This window comes from Vulpes vulpes, chromosome 10, assembly GCF_048418805.1.
Source record: "Vulpes vulpes isolate BD-2025 chromosome 10, VulVul3, whole genome shotgun sequence".
Classification (NCBI taxonomy): Eukaryota; Metazoa; Chordata; class Mammalia; order Carnivora; family Canidae; genus Vulpes; species Vulpes vulpes.
In genome coordinates, this window is record NC_132789.1 from 46,257,480 (window position 1) to 46,279,747 (window position 22,268).

At 61.5% G+C, this 22,268-nt stretch overlaps 1 protein-coding gene across 3 annotated transcripts in view; it reads left to right on the plus strand.

Annotated features, from left to right (window-relative positions):
* Nucleotides 1-764: 764 nt before the first annotated feature.
* The window catches only part of MYLK3 (myosin light chain kinase 3), a 41,883-nt gene continuing 20,379 nt past the window's right edge, over nt 765-22,268 (plus strand). For 2 of the 3 annotated variants that reach the window (XM_072723918.1, XM_072723919.1), the window contains exons 1-5: nt 8,010-8,772; nt 15,794-15,884; nt 16,678-16,999; nt 19,582-20,012; nt 21,896-22,001. In XM_072723918.1, coding sequence (XP_072580019.1) covers nt 8,284-8,772; nt 15,794-15,884; nt 16,678-16,999; nt 19,582-20,012; nt 21,896-22,001 — 1,439 coding nt within the window. In that variant the 5' untranslated portion in view covers nt 8,010-8,283. Of the gene's footprint in view, nt 911-8,009; nt 8,773-15,793; nt 15,885-16,677; nt 17,000-19,581; nt 20,013-21,895; nt 22,002-22,268 lie in introns of those variants that run through there. The other variant, XM_072723921.1, reaches the window with a different exon arrangement.

A 22,268-nucleotide genomic window follows, 5' to 3' on the forward strand; every position in this document is an offset into this window, starting at 1 on the left:
TCTTAGGACCTTCCGCAGGCAGCACAGCCCCCCGGACAGCCCGGGTCGCCGGGGGTCCTGGCTGTGGGCCTCCGCCCCCCGAATCTGTGACGGGGTGGACTTCTGTTGCTTTAAGTGACTAAATCCATGAGAGTCTGTGACGCGGGCAAGTAGCCCCGGGATGTTGTGGCTCCTCTAGGTCACTTGGCTCGGCTGAGCGTGAGGTCATTAGTGGTAACACCGAGGGCCTGAAAGAGCTGGTGGCCGTGACGCGTGTGCCGGGGCTCCTGGTAGGGAGCTCGGGTGTCCTCGCTGCCGCCGGCCCGGCGGGGACCGAAGGCCCCAGAGCACGTCTGCAGCCCGCTCCCCGAGGCCCGGCCGCACCCGAGGAGCTCGCCCTGCCGCCCCCGCCCTGCTTCCCAGCTCGGACCCCAGCGCTCATCCCAGGACACTCACGGCAGCTGGGCGGCCGGGGCGGTGCCGTCACCTGCGAAGGTAAGGGTCCCCAGCCCCTCCGCGGGGCGCCCGGGCAAGTGACGGCTGGACACGCACCCCGGGCCCGGGGAGCCAAGCCTCCCGCTCACACAGGCTGAGGCGCCTGTGGCTAGTCGCGCTGCCCTGGGCCAGCTGCCAAAGCCAGAGCAGGAAGCAGGAGGCCACCCCCAGCACCAGGGAGACGTGGTGTGTGCGCGAGACCCAGGCCAGGCCAGCGAGGGGCTCGCAGGGGCCAGGGGAGGCAGGGGGGCAGGGAGGCTGGGGGCGGCTCGCGGGGATGTTGTCTTGGGTTGTAGCTGTTGATGGGCCACCTAACTGCCCACGTGTCCAAGTGCGTCTGAGTCCGGGATGGAGGCGAGGACACTGACGCGTGTCACCGGGACTTAGGGAGCCGGTGTTCCCAACAGAGCCGTGGCTCATGGATGGAAGGTGGTATGTAAGTGCACCCGGCGACCGGGCGGGGTTTGGGCTTCAGCAGGCGCCTTAGGGGCACGGAGAGCCTCCAGGAGACGCTTTGGAGAGCCTCCAGGAGACAGCTAGCAAACCAACAAGCAGCTGTGAAGGCTTGGGCTGCAGGGGCGCTCCCTGCTTTTGTGTAGGTGGGGGGCTGCGTGTGTGACCCACACTCCAGAGCTGCCCCCCAACTTGCGGCTGGGGTTCGCGCCCGTGCCTCTGAGAGTGCCGCCACCGGCTGGTCCGCCCCCCCCCCCCCCCCACCTTTGCCAGCTTCTCTCTGAGAACCTCCCGGACTGGCTTTCCCTGTGGGTTGGGAGTCGCACGTGGAGTGGGGGGTGCTCACTTCCCAGCCGCGATGGGCCAAAAACCTGCTTGGAGAGACAAGTGCAGGGAGGGCTCGTTGCTCTTCCTGCCTGGGGTCTGCTCCTTGCGGGGAGGCCTCGGGCGGGTTCAGCCCCCCTGCTCCCCGCTCCCCGCTCCCCGCTCCCCGGGGGCTGATGCTGCTTCTGCTGCCGAGGCCCTGAGACAGTCCTGCTCTGTCCTGGGTTCACTCAACCTCTCCGGGCTGCATATTGTCTCTAGCGATGCCCGCGGGTCTGTGTAAATGGGGACTATTCTAGGAAAAAAAAAAAAAAAACAACTTGTTTAATAACAAATAATCCACGTTTAAGATTTTGGAATAATTCTATAAAAGCAGCGCAGCACATACAGATCATGTGCAAGTGTCATGTAGACGCACGCGGATTGCACCCTGCGTACCTGCTGGGTTATGACCTGCTTTGTGGTGGGGCCTCCACCTGTTGGATCCCGGGGCGGCGGGGGGGGGGGGGGGGGGGGGGGGGGTCCTGTGTCTGTCCTGGCCTCCAGCTGGGGCGGGGGTGGGGCTGAGGACCTAAGGAGTTCAGCCTGCTCTTGCTTTCAAAGACTGTCAAAGACCTGCTCTCTCAGAGGTCACCCCACTTCCTTAGCGCGCCCGTGTTTTGGCAACGGCCACGGCCCAGTAAACACTCGCTGGCTTTGGCTTCTGTGCGGTGGTGACCCTGTGCCTCCCACCCATCTGCGCCGCTGTCGGGCCCTGGGCTCCCCCTCCCCCTGTCTTTCTCGACAGCCTGACCTAAGGCCTAACTCAGGCTACAAAGCACAGCAACCTGTGGGCAGCACTCAGGGCCTCACAGCGCTCCCACACCCCCCAAGGTGGCTCTGCATCCTCTCTGATTCACTAACCCCCCCACCGTAACTTATTCCATACATTTTTTAATATTTATTTATTTATTTATTTATTTATTTATTTATTTATTTGAAGCACAGGCAAGGGGGTGGGGGGCCAGAAGGAGGAGAAGACCCCCCTGCGAGGCAGGGGGCCCCGACCCCAGTCCCTGGGATCCTGACCTGAGCTGAAGGCAGACTGAGCCACCCAGGTGCCCCTACTCCACACATGCCATAGTGTCGTTTCCCAGCATCCCGTAGGACGGCCGCTGTCCCGTATCCTGCTGCTTTGGGTCTGAAAGTCTCTGCCTGATTCTCGGGTCCACCCTCCTCGGGGCCCTGCCTGCCGAGCCCTTGGGCCTCTGCTATCCCCACCCCCACCCCCACCCCGTCACCGGAGGCCAGCCTGTGCGCTGTCCCTCCCACCGCCAGGCTCCGTCTGAGTCCTCCCAGGAGCGGCCCTGTCTTCAGCTTCCCCGGATCTCCTCCGTCCACCAGGCTCAGCTCAGGCCCCCTTTCCTCTTCGCCGATTTTCCCCCAATGTCTCTGCCTTCTCCGCCACCTGCCCCAGGTAACTCGGGGGGGTTCTGCGGAGCCCTGGGGCCTCGCAGCCTTGTCATCCGGGGAGCCATCAGGCCTGGAGCCGTGTCCCGCCCTCTGAGCCACTGCGCCCTCACATCCAACGGCTGCCCCCGTCTGCCACCCTGCGGCCCCAGACCCCGCTCGGTATGTGTCCCCCCTTCTCTCTTGTCTGCTCTTGGCTCCTGCCCCCCAGCTCAGCCGCATCCTCTCTTCCAGGCCCCATGGTGCATCTTGTGCTCGGGCTTCAGACTCGACGCCCAAAAGCTTGAAACCAGGCTTTCCTGAGAGGCTCAGGCTGGGCTGGGCGTGGAGAATTTGAGCAGGCGACAACGGGGTTCTTCTCGTCACATCATGGGGTCATTGCCCATCACAGCCATGTCCCTCGAGCCTAGCAGTTAGCGAGCAGCGCCCGTTCTCTGTTGCTCCAAGGCGTTGATTTTGGCGCCGCGCAGGCCACATGAGTCAGGGTCCCAGGGTGACGCAGGCACGTAGGCGCCGGGCCCCAAACCCCTGCCACTGCGGCCAGCACAGGGCCTGCAGCTGTAGAGCCAGGGCCAAGGTCCAGGTTGGCGGCGACTCCCGCGGGGAGGACGGGGACCACCATGCGCCCACCTCAAATGCGCTCGAGTGTAAGCAGGCGTGGACGCATCTTGCGGCCGTGGCGTCTGACCCACGGGAGCAGGTGGGAGGCCTGCAGGGCCGTGCAACTGTTGGCCGATTTGCGTGCAAACCGTGTCCTTGCGCTGGTGGCGAATGCAGCCCGCGTCGAAGTCGGGCTCTAGGCGGGAGATGTGTTGGGGACACTCCTTTCAGCTGACGCCGACCCACCATGTGGCCACCAGAAAGTGGCTTCCCCTCCCTGGGCTTCAAATCCCGTGTCTACAAAATAAGGGGTGAGCCATGTGGCCTCTGGGGTCCCTCCTGTCCCTACAAGTGGCAGCATCGTGGGAGCTATAACCGTGGGTTTGGATCCAGCTCCGTGGCTTCCTTTGCAGCTTCAGGTGAAGCTGGGTGAAGGTCGTAAGCTTAGGTTAATGCCCCTCTGCACTCGGGGGAGCACGAGTCCTAATCCGCAGAGACGGGTCCCTAAGATCCGCAGCTCAGGGCGCTCAGCACCGGCCGCCTTTGGTCAGGCCCAGAAACGGGCAAACAGCAGCAGCTTTTCCTTTGCTGAGGGGTGGGGGGGGGCTCAGCATCCCCAGGCCCCGGGGTGACCTAGACAGAGAGGTCCCCTGGACCTTGGGCTGTGGGGTCCCCTGGACAGAGAGGTCCCTGCGTGCCAGAGCCGGGGGCGAGCGACTCCCAGGAGCCGCAGGTCCTGTTTCGCCCTCCAGCCACCGGCTCCGGCCTTGGGGCTGCAGGTCCTGTTGCTTCCTGAATAGTTGTCCTTAAGGGGCAGCAGCTGGGCCCCTGCCTGGAGATGACCAGGCCGACGGCCAGTGTCCGAGCAGCACCCCCCGCCCAGAAGAGCAGGGCCCATGCCTTCCAGCCGCAGCCTGGAGGGCTCCCCAAGGGAGGCGGCGCCTCCCAGCCCCGCGATCCTGGGGTTGACCTGAGGCCCGTTGTGCCCTGGGCTTGCGTCCCAAGGGGACACTTCCCTGAGCGCTGCAGGAAGCAGCCAGGAAGCAGATAGCGCCTCACAAACCAGATAAGCGCGTGCAGCCCCGGAGGCCCCTGGGGCCCAGCAGGGGCAGAGATAAGCGGAAATGCCAGGCTTATCTCGGTGCGAGCTCTGGACACGTCAGCGCAGCTCCTTGGCCCGGCCTGCGGCCCGCGGCCTCAGCACCTCGGGCTCCTGGGGCACCTGGGGCACCTGCGGGGGGGTGGGGTCCTTGCAGTAAGGGCAGCTCAGGCCCCGCGCCTGCAAGTCGGAGCCGGGACTTGGGGTCTTGGTGACAAGCAGCCCCCAGAGCAGGTCTTCCTGGGCCGGGAAGGCTGTGGGCAGCTCTGCTTGACGGGGGGCGGGGGGTGAGGAGGGGGAGGAAGGGAGGAGGGGAGTGGGACCTCGAAGGAGGGCCCCCCCCACCCCCCCACTCCCCCCCACTCCCCCCCCCCCACCACCACCCCCCCCCCCCACCCCTGTGACCTGAAGGGGGCAGAGACCTTGGCAGGGGAGGGAGCTGCGCTCTGGGCTGCCTGGGGGGTCGTGGAGGTCCCGGGCACAGCTGACCCTCCGCACGTCCTCAAAGAGGAAAGGCCTCCCTGTCCTCACCTACCGGCCTCCGCCTCCCGGGGAATCGCCACGTGTGATTTTGTTACAACCAGACCGTCATCCACAGAGAAGCCCGACCCCCCGCCACGGCCTGTACCCCGACCCTGCAGGTCCCCCCTGCGTCCCAGTGGCCACACGGGGTCATCCGGCTGTGCCCCCCCACCCCATGCCCCCTCCCCGCTCCACCGACTCCGCACAGGTCGATGCAAACCCCTGTCACTGAGACTGAGTCTCGCACTTGAATATCCTTGTGCCCCCTGACTCCACTGCTGTCCCCAAACCTCTCCCCGACCCTCTACACCCAGCCCGTGTTCAGTGCCCCATTGGATTTTTGCTTTTGGGCTTTTCTTGGGTATTTTTAAAAGATTTTATTTATTTATTCATGAGATACAGAGAGAGAGAGAGAGAGACACGGGCAGAGGGAGACGCAGGCTCCATGCAGGGAGCCTGACCCGGGACTCGATCCCGGGACCCTGGGGTCACGCCCTGGGCCGCAGGTGGGTGCTCAGCCACTGAGCCCCCCGGAATCCCCTCCACTTGCTTTTAGAGCCAGAAGTGTGATGTCATTCTGATTCTAGTTCTTCCTTGGTGATTTTTTTTCTTTCTCATTTTGGGGAGTTTGGGATCTTCTCCTTACCCCCGAGTTCTAAAGTCTCACGACAACTCTACTATTTCCTTAATAAAGTCCTGCCCCCATTGTCTCTCCTCCTGGAATGCCAGACAAGCAGACGGGGGTGGGGGGTGGGGGGGGGTGGGATCCACTGTCTGACCTCTTACCTTCTCTCTCCCTCCGTGGGCCTCCTCATTTTTTAATTCTACTTTCTGGGATGTTATCTTAACTGCATTTTCTCATATTTTTAATTTCCAAGACCTCTCCTGTACTCTAGGCTGCACCACCTTCTTCTTTCGTAGAGGCTGCCATAGCCTTTTTGCACTTTGCTGTAGCAACTAAGGAGAGCCTTTCCAGAACGTTCTTCTGTTTCCTCCGCTGTCATGTTTCTGTTTGGGGGACCCCCCTTTTCATCCCGGGGGCTTTGGATACCCGGCGATCCCTTTTTATCTGTGCATATAGATAGAAGTGGGTGAGTGACTGAGGCACAGAGAAGTGCCGAGTGATTGAGGCTGGCAGAACGGCTGGCTTGCCGGGGACCATCGGACAAGGGGATCCCTGACACCGGTAACAGGCGGCCCGCACCCCGGCCCCGCAGGACCCCCACCTCCAGGCAGGCCTCTGCTCTCCAGGGACGAGGACTCCCCGGGCCGGGACGCGCCCACTGTGAGCACAGGTGGGAGGAGGAGACTCACTGCCTGCCCTGGACTCCTTAGCCTTGCATGGCCGCTCCCCTCTTACTCCGCCTGGGGTCTCGGGGTCCACGTGCCCCTGGGGCTGCACAGGGGACACTGGCTATCCCCAGGAATGCCAGGCCAGAGTCTGGGGTCCAGCGCATGCTGGTCGGCCGCGCCGTCCTCCCCGGGAAAGAGGAGGCATCATGGGGCTCGCGTCTGCGCCCCCTGGCTCGCCTGCCTCTGCCCCGGTCTGTGCCCACTGGATGCAGGCGGTGCCCTGCTTGTGGGAAGAGCCGCAGAGGAGCCTCAGCCCTCCCGGGGACCCTCGTGTCCTCAGGGCAGAGCGATGAAGGGGATCGGGCTGGTGCTTGGCCAGGCCTGCACGGGTGGGGGGCACCCCAGAAACTGGCCGGCCCTATGGGACCCGAACCCACTGTTGGGCTGTGCCCTGCATGCGCCCTGGCGAATCCTCTAGGCAGCTGCTTCCCGAAGTGCAATCCGACCATCAATCCCAGAGGCCCTGGCCACTCACTGGTCCCCTCCGCAGGGTGCGTCCTGGGCCAGTGGTCCTCCTAGGGGACAGCAGCTGCAGCCCGGGGGTCCCCGAATCTCTTTTTCCGGGAAGAGTCTGTTTACTCGTGTGTGTTTCATGACACATGTGCTCTGAGCTCCAGGCTGTAGTGCCGGGACGCCCCGGCCGCTCCCACCGATGGGTCCAGATAGTGTGTGGCTGCCTGGGGACCGAGCTGGCCACACGGAGGCCCGCGAGCTGGGGCCTGTGGTCACTGCCCCCGGTGTGTTCCGTGATTGCTTCTGTGGAGGAGGCGGCTGCAGGGACTTGGGGGGGGTGCGGCCAGGACACCGCGTCTCCCTTGGCTCCCCAGCACAGCGGCTCCCCGTGCCTCCTGGCAGCACCTGCGGGTCGGGTGGGCCGCGGCCTGTCTGTTCTGGGCTCGTCCCCTCAGAACCGGGCTTTGGAGGCTGCGGCAGATGGAACCTGCGAGAAGCCGGGTCCCCTGCCCTCTGGGCTGCTGCGGCAGCTGTTTCGGCCTCTAGACATTGGCGCCTGGTGCCTGCGTAGTTGGTGCCGGGGGGGGGGGGGGGGGGGGCTGGAGATGTGCCCGGGGGGCTCCGTGGGGAGCACGGCCGAGGGGTGGCACCTGGCGAGGAGCCTGAGCCGCTTCCCTCACGTCTATTATTAGGCCCAGGCGCCCAGTGACCGAGGCCGTGGAGGGGACGGGCCCACAGACCCCCCTCACAGGCAGTCCAAGCACATACACAAGCCGCTGCGAGGTAGCCGCACCCAAAATTTGTTTTTAATTTGCAAAAGCATCAAACGCTTTGTCACGGGAAAACTCGGAACGGCCCCACATTTACTTCTGCTTTTCATTGCTTTTCATTGTGAACACGGCATGTCTGTGGCGGGTGGGATCCGGCTGCGTGGCTCAGCGCTTTGGGCCTCTGGAGGCCTTATCTGTTTCTTTTTTTTTAAGATTTTATTTATTTATTTATTCATGAGAGACACACAGAGAGGCAGAGACCCAGGCGGAGGGAGGAGCAGGCTCCATGCAGGGAGCCCGACGCAGGACTCAATCCCGGGACCCGGAGTCACAGGCTGAGCTGGCAGACGCTCACCTCGGAGCCCCCGGGTACCCTTGGAGGCCTCGTGCTGCGCGGGGATCCCCGAAGCCCCCCGTAAAGCCCAGCTTTGTAGCTCATTCCTGAGGGGCCCCATGCCTCCAAGCTCCGGTCCAAGCGCCCGAAGCCCTGCCGGCCTGGGCAGATTGTTAGAATATTTGCCCGTCAGCACCCTCTCAGGGAGGAATGCTAGATGCTGCCACCATGTCAAGGGGCCCCAAGGGGAAGGGCCCTGCCAAGCTGTCACTCCTGCCGCGGCCGACCCTGAGATAAGCTAAGGCGAGGGCTCGCAGACGCCGGGCCCCGCGCGACCGTGCGGGCTGGGCTGCGGGCTGTGGATGGCAATGAGCTGCCGGGGGCCCCCCGCCCGTGTGAACGCCTGAGGCCGTGGCTTCCACGACTCATCGTCCTCGCGCAGCTGCCCCAGGATGTCGGGAGCCCCCCAGGAGGGTTTGGAGCCCCGGGGGCCGCCGCCGGCCAGCAAGGCCTGCCTGACCACCATGGACACGAAGCTCAACGTGCTGAACGAGAAGGTCGACAAGCTCTTACACTTCCAAGAAGACGTCACGGAGAAACTGCAGTGTGTATGCCAGGGCCTGGGCCACCTGGAGCAAGGTCTACACCGGCTGGAGGCCCGTCAGGTCCCGGGCCCCGCTGGGGCCGCCCGCACCCCCGCAGCCGCCGCGCAGGCCGCCGCGCAGGCCGGGTGGCCCGAGGTCCTGGAGCTGGTGAGGGCCGTGAGACAGGAGGCGGCCCAGCACGGCGCCAGGCTGGAGGCCCTGCTCGGGATGCTGGTGGCCGTGGACAAGGTGGTGGCTGTGGTGGGAGCCGTGTTCCAGAACTCGAAGGTCGTGGACTTCATCATGCAGGGGAGCCTGCCCTGGAGGAAAGGCAGCCTGGCCGACGGCCCCGTGGAGGTTGGTGTCCCCCGCCCTAGCCCGCTGTCCCCCCCCTCCCCCGGGGCTGCAGGGAGAGCTGGCCTGCCGGGGACACCTGGGACAGCCGGGCTGAGACGTGGGGGAGTGCTGTGCCCTCCTGGGCCACCTGCCCCAGCTGCCCGCGGGTTCCCCGGGCAGGTCCCCGGCCGGCCGCTCTTCCCGGGAAGGGAGAGGCAGTGGCCGTGGGGCCCGTGGGCCTTGGGCCGCTTCAGGAGTGGGAGGACACGGGCCACTCGGGAGGGGAGCACGGTGAAGCGTACACATTCCAGGGACTTCTGTTGGCTCCTCTGTCCCTTCACACCTGGAGGAGGAAGCAGCGGGAGCCTGTCGGCCCAGCAGAGCCCCCTCCCCGTCCCCGTCCCCCTCCCATCCCCAACCTTGGGCTGTGTCCCCGAGTGGGCGAGAGGGCAGACGTGCAGCTGCCGGTTGGAAGCTGAGTGTTGACAGTGAGCCCTGGGGACGGGTTGAGGGAGCCGGAGCCCGGGGGTGGACGGTGGCATTCCTGGGGGCGGCTGTTCCCGAGGATTGCACAACCAGGGCTGCTGTTGTGAGAGCGGAGGTGGCGGCCGGGCCACACTCTGTTTGGGAACAGCTAAGAGTCGGCCACTTAGCAACCCTCAGGCCGCCCGGGGCCACTGGGGCCACCCAGGGCCACCCTTCAGACCCCGCGCTCGTCCACCCAGGCGAGGGGGTGGGGCCTGCAGGCGGCTGGCTCCCCGAGGCTCCTGGGAGCGGGGTGCGGGGGCTCCCCCCTACCCGGCCGGGCCTCCCGGGCCTGAAGACCCCCCAGCTCCCTGCGCATCGGGCCGCGGGCCAGGCGACCTGCTGCTTTTCCCCCCATAAGCAAACTTAGCTGTATTTTTATTTACTTATTAAGGCCGCAGAGTGAGGGCGGTGCAGAGGGACAGGGAGGAGCTCGGGCAGGCACGGCGCAGGGCCTGAGACCCAGGCCGAGGCTTCCCCGATGGGGCCCCCAGCACCCCAACAACCTCAGCTTGGCAGAGAAACTTCTGTAACAGGCGCTCAGGTAAAGCGGTCACAGGGCGCCTGGCGGCTCGGCCGGGAAGGGGTGAGCGTTCGCCTCCTGGCCTCCGCTCAGGTCTTGATCTCAGGGTGCTGAGTTTGAGCCCGCGCTGGGCCTCCCTCTGGGCCTGGAGTTCACTTAAACAAGGTGACCTGGGGCTCAGTCAGCTCAGCGTCTGCCCTTGGCCAGGTCGGCCCAGGTCGGCCCAGGTTGTGGTCCCAGGTCCCGGGGTCGAGCCCTGCATCAGGCACCCTGCTCAGCGGGCTCTGCTCCTCCCTTGGCCCCGCCTCCCCTCCCTGCTCCTGCTCTCTCTCCCGCTTCCTCTTTCTCTCACCCAAATAAATAAAATCTTTAAAATACGAACAGACCAACAGAACAACATACACGTGGTATCAGAGAACCAGGTCCCTGCGGCTCCGGCCCCCGGGCCCCGGGCCTGCCATCCTCCCCAGGAGTCGTGGGCGCCAGGTTCCTACAAAGCCTCCCAGAGTCTGTTTATCCATAAGCATCACCTCTTTGGTGGAACTCAATATTATTCATGTTATGCTGGCCTTGATTTTTTTTTTTTTAATTAATGTGTTTTGGGCACTGTTTCGTGTTCTTACATAAGAAAAGCTTCTTCGTTCTTAAGGTCGCACAGCCTGTGGCTGGGGGATGAGTCTTATTTGTTCACCGGCCCCACATCGTGGTTTGTTTATATCATTTCTCACTTTTAGCTGCTATAAATAGCCAGGCGGTGAATGCCTGTAGACGTGCGAGCTTATCTCCCCGATACCCTCCTGGAAGGGGCAAGGCCAAGCCAAAGGGTAGAGTTTGGACATAAGGCCACACTGACCTTCAAAGGAGTTGCTGCAGCCCGGCCTCCCGTCAACGGCTTACGGGAAGACTTGTTGCCTCTCCTTTGCTAACAAAGCATATTATCCCATTTCATCCTTTGCTCGTGTGGTAAATTGAAAACTGAGACCTGATCGCGCATGGGGGGTTTCCTTTAAAATTTTCAAGAATGTTTGCAAAAAGCACAAAAATTTTTACATGAAGATTCTCAAACATTTATAAACACAGAGATCAGTCTCGTGACCCTGTGAACCCATGATGGGGGCCAGCGTTGCTGCATCTGCTCCCCACCTACTTCCCTGTCTCGGCATCATTTTGAAGCCAATCTGAGACAGCGGGTCGCTTCCTCCATAAACGTTAGCATTCATCTAGAAGATAAGGGCTCTTTTAAAAAATGTAATTATCGGGGATCCCTGGGTGGCTCAGTGGTTTGGCGCCTGCCTTTGGCCCAGGGTGCGATCCTGGAGTCCCAGGATCGAGTTCCGCATTGGGCTTCCTGCATGGAGCCTGCTTCTCCCTCTGCCTGTGTCTCTGCCTCTCTCTATGTCTATCATGAATAAATAAATAAATCTTTTTAAAAAATGTAATTATGATGCCATTTTCACAACTAAAAAGTAGACAGTAATTTAACATTACCAAAGTTAGTGTTTGGATTTTCCTAATTGTCTTTATGCTCGTTTCCTCTTACCTATGTTATATGCCTCTTAGTGTTAATTCTTTATCTTTAATTCATAAAAAAATGGAAACACTCCATTATGGAAAATTTTAGACATAACCAGAAGTAGATGGGATGATATACCTCATTGTAGTTTTAATTTGTATTTCTTTTACTAGAAGTTTGAGCATCTTGCACAGATTTAAAACCTGTATTTTTCTGTGAATGCTGCTCATGTCCTTTTCCTGCTTTACCTTTTTTTTTTTTTTAAGATTTTATTTATTCAGGAGAAACACAGAGAGAGAGGCAGAGACACAGGCAAAGGGAGAAACAGGCTCCCTGCCAGGAGCCCGATGGTGGGACTAGATCCCAGGACCCTGGAGTCACGCCCTGGGCCAAAGGCAGATGTTCAACCCTTGAGCCACCCGGGCATCCCTTTTCCTGCTTTTCTACTTAAGTTTTTTTTCCTTATTGATTTGTAAGAGCTCCTTATATATTGTGAAATTAGCTACCAAACACTTTGCAGATATGTAGGCATTCGCGAGTAGGGGGAAATCGTAGAGTACCCGGAGTTCTTACCCCCGTCTTGTCTGTGCTGCTCAGCTGGCATGTGGCTGGCCTCTCCTCTGGCCTCCGTGTGGAGTACACCTGTTGGTAACCATCTACAGCTTTGAGTCTAGGCCTTGGTCAGCTCCTGGTCCGTCCTCCACACCAGGCCTCTACCTCCGGAGGCGGGCTGAGGACGGGTCGGGCGGGTCTCACGGGAGGGTCCGGAGAATGGGTATAGTAGCCCCGGCTATTTAACCCTTTGTTGGTGCTGAAAACAGAGACTTTCTGGAGACCCTCTTCAAGCTTCCTAAGAGGGTGGGGGCATAGTCATGATCGGTGGAATTGAAGCAGATCCTAGCATTGGCTCCTAAATTTGAAAATTGTGCCAGGACTATGGAATTTCAGAAACAAGCCGAAGGGAAAAAAGAGAGAGAGACACAAACCAAGAAACAGACTCTTAACGTTAGAGAACAAATCGGTGGTTATCAGAGGGGTGGGGGTGGGGAAGGGAGAGCACTTGTGATGAGCCCTGGGTGTCGTGTGGAAGAGCTGAATATTGGTTTATTTTTTATTTTTAAAATAAATTGTGTTTGAGAGAGAGAGTGAGAGCAGGAGCATGAGTGGGGGAGAGAGGGAGGGGGAGAAGCAGGGAGCCTGATGTGGGGCCCATCCCAGGACCCCGGGATCGTGAACTGAGCTGAGCCCCCAGGCGCCCCTTGAATCCGTATATTGTACATCTGGAACTAATATCACACTATATGTTAACTCTACTGGAATTAAAATTTTTAAAGATGTCTTTAAAAAAAAAGTCCAAAAGAAAAAAAAAAGAAAGAAAATGGTGCCAAGACTTCGTGAAGGTCCTCCTGGGTTTTCTGCACCCGGTGGTGCTCGTGTTGGTAACGATGAGTTAGATCATTACCGAGACAGCTGCTCCCCTCAAAGGACAGGGTCAGGCCGGCCGAGCTGCTCAGAAGACGCCCTTCCCCTAGGACGCTGTGCAGGGCTCTTCTTCCTCTGAAGAAGATTTGGACAATGCGCGACCGGCTGTGTGTGCAGGTGTGTGTCTGCGTGTGTGTGCGTGTGTGTACGCATGTGTGTGTGTGTGTCTGTATGCATGTGCCTGCATGTGTGTCTGCATCTGCGTGTGTGCCTGCGTGTGTGTATGTGTACATGTGCATTGTCTGCATGTGCATGTGCCTGTATGTGTGTGTGCATGTGCCTGTGTGTGGTATGGCTGTGTGTGTGCCTGCGTGTGTGTGTACATGTGCCTGCATGTGTATGTGTGCCTGCATGTGTGTGTGCCTGTGCCTCTGTGTGTGCGCACACGCGTGCCTGCATGAGCGTGTGCACCTGCGCCTGTGTGTGCCTGCGTGTGCGTGTGCATGTGTGCACATGAGCCTGCATGTGCCTGAATGCGTGTGCCTACGTGTGTGTGCCTGCATGTGTGCGTGTGCGTGCGTGTGTGCGTGTGAACCTGCGTGTGCCTGTGTGTGTGTGTGTGTGCGTGCACGTGTGCCTGCATGCAGGTGTGTGTGTGTGCCTGCGTGTGTGTGCCTGCATGTGTGTGTGCCTGCGTGTGCCTGCATGTGTGCGTGTGTGTGCGTGAGCCTGTGTGTGCCTGAATGCATGTGCCTACGTGTGTGTGCCTGCATGTGTGTGTGCGTGTGTATGCATGAGCCTGCGTGTGCCTACGTGTGTGCCTGCATGTGTGCGTGTGCGTGCGTGTGCGCGTGAACCTGCGTGTGCCTGTGTGTGTGTGTGTGTGCGTGCACGTGTGCCTGCATGTGGGTGTGCGTGCCCGGGGGTGCCTGCATATGTGTGTGCCTCCATGTGCGTGTGCGTGTGCGTGTGTACGTGCGCGTGTGTGTGCCCACAGCGACAGCGGGCGGGGGATGGCTGTGAGCCCAGCAAGGTCTGCCAGGGGACCGTGCCTTCGCATCGCTGCCCGCCGGGGTGAGAGCAGGAGGCGTGGGTGACATGGCTTCCTGTCCCCAGCTCCAGGGGTGGCAGGAGCAAGTGTGCGCAGAGGCCCGGGAGTGGCCCGTGCTGAGTACGGGGATGCGGGGCACACGGCGGCAGCTGCATGGCAGCACGTGGCTGGTGCCGGGCTAGGGGCTCCACGTGTCGAACCCCCAGGGACGGACCTGCCGCCTTGGGTCCCACGGGCCCGGCAGGCGGTGGCTGGAGGCCCAGGCCCGTGAGGGGAGCTGCCCCGGGACCCCCACCGCGTGGGCCTACCGGTGCCGGGTCATCTGGTTTTCTTGAGGTGACTCTGGGAACCAGGGTTGTACCCAGCAGCATTAAGGCATAATTTGCACACGGTAAGCAGCCCGTTCGCACACTCGGTCCGTCCGTTTTAGGTACACGGCTCCGCACGTGGTTATACCCCATCAGCACCCACACAGTCCAAACACGGAGCGATCCTGAGCCCCCTGCAGGAACTTAGACTCTTAATGTAGGGGCGCCCGGGGGGCTCGGAGGTGAGCGTCTGCCTCTGGCCCAGGGCGTGACCCCGGGTCCCGGGATCGAATCCCCATGGAGCTCCCTGCAGGGAGCCTGCTTCTCCTCTGCCTGGGTCTCTGCCTCTCTCTGTGTCTCTCATGAATAAATAAATAAAATCTTTTAAAAAAACTTAATTTAAAAGCCTTCTAGCGGGGCGATGCAAGGCTGTCGGTGGGCAGCTGCCTTTGGCTTGGGTTGTGGGATCGAGCCCCACGTCGGGCTCCGGGTGCAGGGGCAGCCTGCTTCTCCCTCTCTCTGCTGCTCCCTGTGCTTGTGCGCTCTCTCTCTCTCTCTCTCAAGGAAATAAATAAAACCTTCAAACAAACTCTCCTAGATTCAAAGTGTTAATAACAAATCAAAAAATGTAAAACGCTGTGCAGGCCAGACACAATGTGTCTGCAGCTCCTTTTGGCTCCGCATCGGGGCCTCTGTGCCAGGGCAAGGGCCTTCAGCGGCAGGTGCCTGCGGCCAGGGCCTCAGGGCTGGGACAGACCTGCCACGGTGATAAGGACCAGGTGGAGTCAAAGTCTGGAAACCTCTAGAAGCACCAGAGGGCCCAGCAAGGGGTCAGGTCATGTAGGAATGGCCAGGCTTAGGGATCCTGGGTGCTCCCGCCGGTCAGGAGTGGGAGCACTGGCCCGGATGGACCCCTGCGTCAAAACCAGAGCCTCCCGGGCCCCTGGCACCTGCACATACAGCTGCCCACACAGTCCTGCCACAGGCGAACCCTGGCTCAGGCGGGATGTGATCCCAGAGCTACGGGGCACTTGGTGCGGGGCACACGCTTGTCAGGATTCCATGATTCACTCCCCCAGGCCCCTCCCTGACTCAGCAAGGCAGGTAATATTATCCTCCCTGTTTCACAGATGGGGAAGGGGAGACATGCAGAAGTCACGGATCGTGGCCGAGGGGTCAAGGTGGGGTCTGAACCCCGCAGGTCTGGCCAAGGGTTGGAGAGGCAGCCTGGGATGCGCCCCCTCCCTGGCTGGCGCTGAGCTGACCGTGGCACTCCCCCGCCCCCTGGCCGCCCCTTTACCCCCAAACAAGGGCTCATCTGACGTCAGGGGCCACGTCAAGCCAAGTCTGTAAAGGCCGTGACTCACCGACCTGAATTGTCACCGTAAGACTGGATTTATTCTGCCTCCTATTTATTCTGCCTCCTATGAATTTATTGGCCTAAGTTCCTGGAGGCCCGCTCTGTCGAGGAGCCCCGTCGGGTCTGCCCCGTTGTGGGATGTGACGACACATTATAAAGGACTTGGCGGCCTTGGGGAGGGGTCTTTATCGCTAGAACAATAGTAGCAATATCTCCTCTCGAGTATTCCTGCGAGACCACGTGAGCCACCTGAGTCCTATCCGAGGCCCGCGGTGGGTGCTCAGTAAACATGTCGGTGGCCGCATGAGTGATGATGACGGTGATGACGTTGCTCTTTCAGAACAAAGATCGAGTAGAAGAGAAAGGAGCCAAACCAAAGCATGCGCTGAGCACCAGAGCCGTGCAGGCCGAGATCAGGGGGCCCTGGGAAGGTGAGTGGCCCCACGGCTGTGATCATGTCCGTCTCACAATAAAAATGCCAACGCCGCCGCCGACAGTGTGGTCACTAGCAAACCACTGAGGCTCCTTTATCTTTTTCATGTTTTAACCCTTCGTGTGTGTCTCACTGTATTTCTATTTTTTTTATTTATTTATTTATTTATTTATTTATTTATTTATTTATTTATTTTTGTATTTCTATTTTAAAGTCACTCAGACGAGCTCCCTTCCGTGTAAGCTGTCCCACCCGCCTGACCCTCGGGCCTATTTCACTTTGCTTTAAATGTTCCTGCATCGCTTGTGTTCAGTTTCATCCTCTTTCACAATTTGGTGTAGTATTGACACGGTTCTAGAGTTAAATCCACAAAATAAGGAATATATTAAGAGAAGCCCAGCTTCTATCCTCGTTCCTCCTTTATGTATGGAACCGCTCACAACATTTTTTGTCTTCTCTGTGTGTTTAGACCACGTTCCACGTGGTTCTGCACACGCACCTGCACACGCGCACATGTGTCCTCCCTTCTTAGGGAGACAGAAGCACAGCACGGTCCCGTCACCCACGGCGCGTCCTGAGATCGGCCTGTAGCACATCTGGACATAGTCGCATCTGTTTACGGCCGTGCAGCGGCCCATGTGATAGGCCGTGGTTTGGCCACGTGGCCTCCTGCTGAGGGTCACTTGGGTTGTTACAGATACGCCGGCTGCGTGGCCTTTGCACGTCCCCGCAGTAGCTTCGGGACAGGGCCTCGGCCTGGGATGCGATTTCATGGGCCTGTCTTCCTGCAGAGAGCCGGAGGGCGGCCCCGCGAGAGGGCCCAGCAGCAAGGCCAGCGACCGTCAGCGCCTCGGGGCCAGGAGCGGACGTGTCCACGCAGGCGGAGGCCCTGCGGCGGCAGGAAGAAGCGGTTCCTGGCCCGGGCCCCGAGCCCCCCGGCCTCCTGCCACTGCCTGAGAGCCCGGGCACTGGCCGGGGATGGTCTGCAGCATCCCCCAGGCTCGGGGAGGCCCCCCGCACAGACCAGGGAGCAGCATTCGGAGGGCCTGACCCGCCGCCAGGGCTGCCCAGCCCGGCCCCGGCCACGCAGGCCACCGGAGAGCCGCCTCCCAGGTAGGGGGCACGGGTCCTCGCTGCGTGGAGCCCAGAGGGAGGTCGGCGGGGGCGGGGGGGGGGGCTGTGGGCAGCTGAGAGTGCTGCTCCCGCCCGGCGCCCGTTAGATTTACCCAAAGGAAATTTTAAAATCCCAACATCTGAAAGTCTGACCTATTCAGTGTAGAGCGAGGCGCAGGTCTCCCTCCCCCTTTGCGGTCTCCCAAGCTCCTGGGGGGGATCCTGGGGGGATCGGCGGGGAGCTCTCGGGACAGCCAGGCGCACAGAGGCCCTGCCCAGGCGCCCCAGACCACGCCAGAGTGCTTCCCAGAGTGTGGGAAGCAGGGGAGAGGCAGAGATGCCCAGGGCCACACAGCAGGGGGTTCACAAAGCTGAAAGCCGAATCCGGGACTCAGATCCGGAATCTGCTCCTACCCACTGCACCATCCTGCCTCCACCAATCAGCGTTTAATTAAGCCCCAGAGGGGATCCCTGGGTGCCTCAGCCATTTAGCGCCTGCCTTTGGCTCAGGGTGTGATCCTGGAGTCTCAGGATCGAGTCCCGCGTCGGGCTCCCTGCATGGAGCCTGCTTCTCCCTCTGCCTCTCTCTCTCTCTATCATGAATAAGTAAATAAGTAAATCTTTAAAAATAATAAAATAAAATAATTAAGCCCCAGATACCGAGGTGGGAGACAGGGACGGGGATTCAGAGGGAGGGGGTAGAGGCTGAGTCGGTCCAGGGGGGCTTTGGGGACGATTACACTGGGGCCTGGAGGTGGGGTCGTACCCTCAGGTCCAGCCCTTGGCCCCCCGCAGGCCCCGTGATGACGGCCAGGCCCCCCCAGCCCCGTGCAACTGTACATCCCAGGCCCCTGGATGTGCTGCTTCCCCCTCTGGAGGGGGCCTGCGGCTCTCCTGCCCCTGCCCTGGGTTGTCCTTACTTGTAACACAGCCCGTCCCTTCCCGAGACCGGGCGGGGGGGAGGGGCTGCTGACCCGCAGAGGAGCCCAGGCCGGCTGTCTGCTTCTGTTCTAGAAGGAAGTGAGTGTCTGTGGGGCCTCAGCCAGCTCAGGGGAGGGGCTCCCGGCAGGCATCCCTCGATCCTGGCCAGGGCTGTAACTAGGGAACCTAGGGGTGTGGGTGGACGTGGTGGGGGCCCCAGAGGATGCTGCGCGAGGGGCAAGGTCTCCCTTCAGCCCTGAGCTGGATGCATAGGCACCTGCGTCAGCCTGGACGTGAGAGAGCACCAGCGGCCCTTCCTCGGGGTGGAGGGGGGTTGCCAGGCCTGAGCCCCCTCCCGCCCCCCCCACCCCCCACCCCCACCCCCACCCCCCCGGGCTGGGCGGATGTGGTGCTCTAACCCCTTGGCAGTGCTCTAACCCCGCCATGCGGCCTCGGGGCCTGGGGTACCCGGCAGCATCTGGGCCCTCGCTCGGCCTGTGAGCGCGAAGCCCGAGGGGCAGCAGCGACCTTGGCCACCTGAGCCCCCGCGCCCCTCCAGCCCCGGCCTTCCTGCCGCCTCCCACGTCCCTCAGCCAGACGCCTGACCCCGTGGTCCCCGCCACTGGGGCTGCTCCTGTCCTGCCAAGGCCGGCAGAGGGCAGGTTCCCGGGCAGGGGCGGCTGGTGCCGGCGCAGCTCCCACGGGGCCCGTGGGCTCGGACGGGCCCTTCTTGCCACGGAGGAGCCTCACTTCTTTCCCGCGTGGTTCAAAACCACCTCACATAACCTTACCCACGCAACCATGTTTAAGTGTCCGGTTCGGAAGTCTTAAGTATATTCAGGTCGTTGTTGTGATCTCCAGAGCATTTTTTTTCTTTTTAAAAACTTAAAGAAAGATTTTAGTACGTATTTGAGGGAGACACAGAGAGCGCAAGGGGGGAAGGAGAAGCAGGTTCCCCCGGAGCCGGGAGCCCGGTATGGGGAATGAGGACCGAGGACTCTGTGAGCCTGATTTTTTAACAAGATTTTGCTTGTTTGAGACAGAGAGAGAGAGAGAGAGAGGGAGAGAGCGGAGGAGGGACAGAGGGAGAGTATTTGAAGCCGATTCCATCCCACGACCCTGGGATGTGACCCGAGATGTGACCTGAGCTGACACCAAGAGGCAGATGTTTGACCCACCGAGCCACCCAGGCGGCCCGCAGTTGCCTGGTTTTAATAAAATATGTGGCACCTGGGGTTCCAGGGGGATATTTGACTTGGTTCACCTTTATTCACTTAACTGAGAGGAAGACCGAGGCCTACGGGAGGGAGGGGGGCGCCCAGTGTGCTGCCTCCGGGCTCGGGCCTCCTGGGCAGAAGAGGTTTCAGGGACTCGGGAGGGTTTGGTGCCTCCAGGCGTCCCTCCAGGTTACTTCGGGCCTCCAGGTCCCCGAGGGCAGCCGGGACCCCGTCCGGGGCCAGCCTTTCCCTGGGGCCTGGGTCACGGGTGGGCTTTGCCGGGTCTAAGCACAATGTACGTTACTCCACCACTACCCACGGAGCCCTCGTCCGGGTGAGGAACTGAGGCCAGTGGGCCCATGATCGCGGGGGCCGGCGGGTGCTTGACCGGGTCCCGGCGACTGCAAGTCCCTGCTCTCAAGGCCGCGGGTTCCCCTGCCCCAGGCTCGCCATCCACGTGCAGGAGACGGACACACCCGGGGAGCTGCTTGTGACGCGCGCTGCCGGCCTCAGCCCCGCACCCCCCGTGGAGGCCCCGGCTGCGGCCCTTCAGGGGGAGCAGGACCCACCTGGGTCCCCCCTGCGGGCCCCCACCACCAAGTCAGCAGGCCAGACCCCGAGAGGAGCTGGCGGGAGGCCCCCACCGCGGGAGCGCAGCGACGCCAAGGGGGAGCAGGCGCCCGGGGCCGAGGCCGCCGGGGGGCCGAGTGGGGCCAGCGGGGCCAGAGGAGGCGACGCGGAGGCCCCAGACGGGCCGCAGGACCAGGGCTCGGCAGCGGGACAGCCCGAGCCCGGGGAGGACTGCGCAGCCGGGGACCTGGGCAGCAGAGCAGGACGGGGGCCCCCTGGGGCCGAGGCTGGCACCGTGGTTCTGGGTAAGTGAACCCGCGCTGTGCGCCCCAGGTCAGCGGGCTGGGGGGGGGCTGCTCCCCGGGGGCCTTCCCGCAGCTTCCAGGGACCGAGGACACGGGTCTGGGGGAGTCCCCGACCTGGAGCCACCCGCCAGGCCTCTGGAGGTGGAGAGCGAGGCCCCGAGATGCCACGGGCTGAGCTGGAGTGACACGCGGACCAAGGGGGAAGCCCTGGGGCTCGACGGGTGGATGCTCTCCGCCACCCGTGTCGCTCCGGGTGCAGCCAGGGAAGGCCCCGTTAGAAGGAGCACCAAGTGCCGGGCGGGGTGTTGGCCGCGCCATGAGCCGCGCAAACGCCGTCCATCCCTCCAGCGCCGGGGGTCGCCTCCCTCCGGTCTGAGCCCCCTTCCCACGTGCGGCGAAATTCCACCTTTGCTGGAATTTCGGGAAGTCCCCGAGCAAGGGCTGTGCGTTCTGCAGGTGACCTGGGCCCCTGCCCCTCCTGGGCTCTGCGGTGGCCCCGTCCTGGTGGCATCTCCCGCTGCTCCCTCGCCGCCTGTGACTGGTTCCAATGTGGACCAAGACCAACCTCGATTCCTGAAACCAGCCTGAGACTCCGGGGTCTCTTCTGGGGCCTGGGGCAGTGATGAAGCCGCCATGAACTGAGGGTGGCCTGTGGCCCGAGCCGGGGGCTTTGTGCCGGCCTTGCCCCTCACAGGCTTGGGGGGCAGCAGGAATGGAAACAGGAGAGGCTAAGGAACCCGCCCAGGGCTGCGGAGGCAGTGTGGACACGGCTAGATCCGACCCGGGCCGTCTGGCTCCAGAAGCCTGCGTGCAAACCTCGTGGCTCGGCAGCCACTCGGGACAGAAGGCACCGAGGGGGCAGAAAAACAAACTTCAAGCCCAACTCTAGATTTGGAATCTTTGAGACACACTCACAATCCTGGAGACACACTGACCTTTCCAGGCTCCCAGAAAAACAGCAGTGGCAGCAGCCCAGACGTGTCACCCTTGGGGCCCGGGGCCCAGGTCCGCCCTCGCAGACACGAGAAAAGAACGAGCCATATTCTCTCAGGGCAAATTCAAACTTCAACTTTGGGGAGCAACAAGCTGCTCTTCTTAAGATGAACTTAGAGAAAATAGCAGTGTTTTCACGGCACCTGCTGGTGGAGCGCCGAGTGACCATGACAAGCCCAGAAAAACCCAACCCAAGCCACCGACTTCCCGCCAGTCTCCCAGGCCCTAATACATAGAGCAGTTTCGGTCGTTGTGGCTGCTTTATTACTTTACTTTGTCTTGTGCACCATTTCTAGGCTCACACACCTCTGGACAGCAAGATTTTTCCAAAAAACTTAGACTAATTTTATCTTTCCAAGTGCTGGTGTCCTGCCCCCTCCAGGCCAGCGTCCCCAAGCTGACCCTCTAGGGCTACCTAGCGGGCTGCTCACCCCGTCAGGACGTAGAGGGTGCAAAGCAGAGCAGGGGGGGGAGGGCACTCGATCCTCCATCCGTCGCCCTGCACCCAGCCCTGGTGAGGTCGCAGCCCTGCCCCTACCTGCAAACAGAGTCCCATCATGAAGTTCTGCTTGATGGCCCTTCTCGAGCGAGCCTCGTGTTTCCTGCGGGCTGCACGGATCCACCTGGGTCCCCTCTCAACTTCAGGGAACAGACTGGGTATAATTGTCCATCTTGCCAAGAGCACCATTGGAGGTGATGGGACACGTAGGTTTGTCCGTCTGTCACTGCCTCGCTGTGGCTGTTGGGCCAGGGACCTCACCTCTCCGAATTCAGCTTGCCCCCCTGCCGCGTGGGTGACTCCCGTGAGGTGACCCTTGGGGAGGACCAAGTGGGTGGCTGAGAGGGGCGGACTGTGCTCAGGGGGCTCACAGGCTATTGTCTCCGAACAGATGACAGTCCAGCCCCACCAGCCCCTTTCGAACACCGGGTGGTGAGCGTCAAGGAGACGTCGACGGCGGCAGGTTACACAGTGTGCCAGCATGACGTCCTGGGAGGGTAGGTGGGCTTCCGCCTCGATGAGAGGCAGGGGCGGGGGCGGGGGGGCAGAGACCCCTGGAGACCTGACCTGGAAGCTCTCAGGAAGGGGTCGATCAGGAGCCGAGGCCAGGAGTGGGACACACGGCACGGCGTGCAGGTGACAGGATAGTCCACAGAGAGTGGGTGAGTGCAGGAGGCCCACACAGTGTGGGCATGGGACCGTGCCCTGGAGGTGATAGGGCCATCTGGGTGGTGTGGAGTGAGGGGGACAGCCCCTGGGGTGCA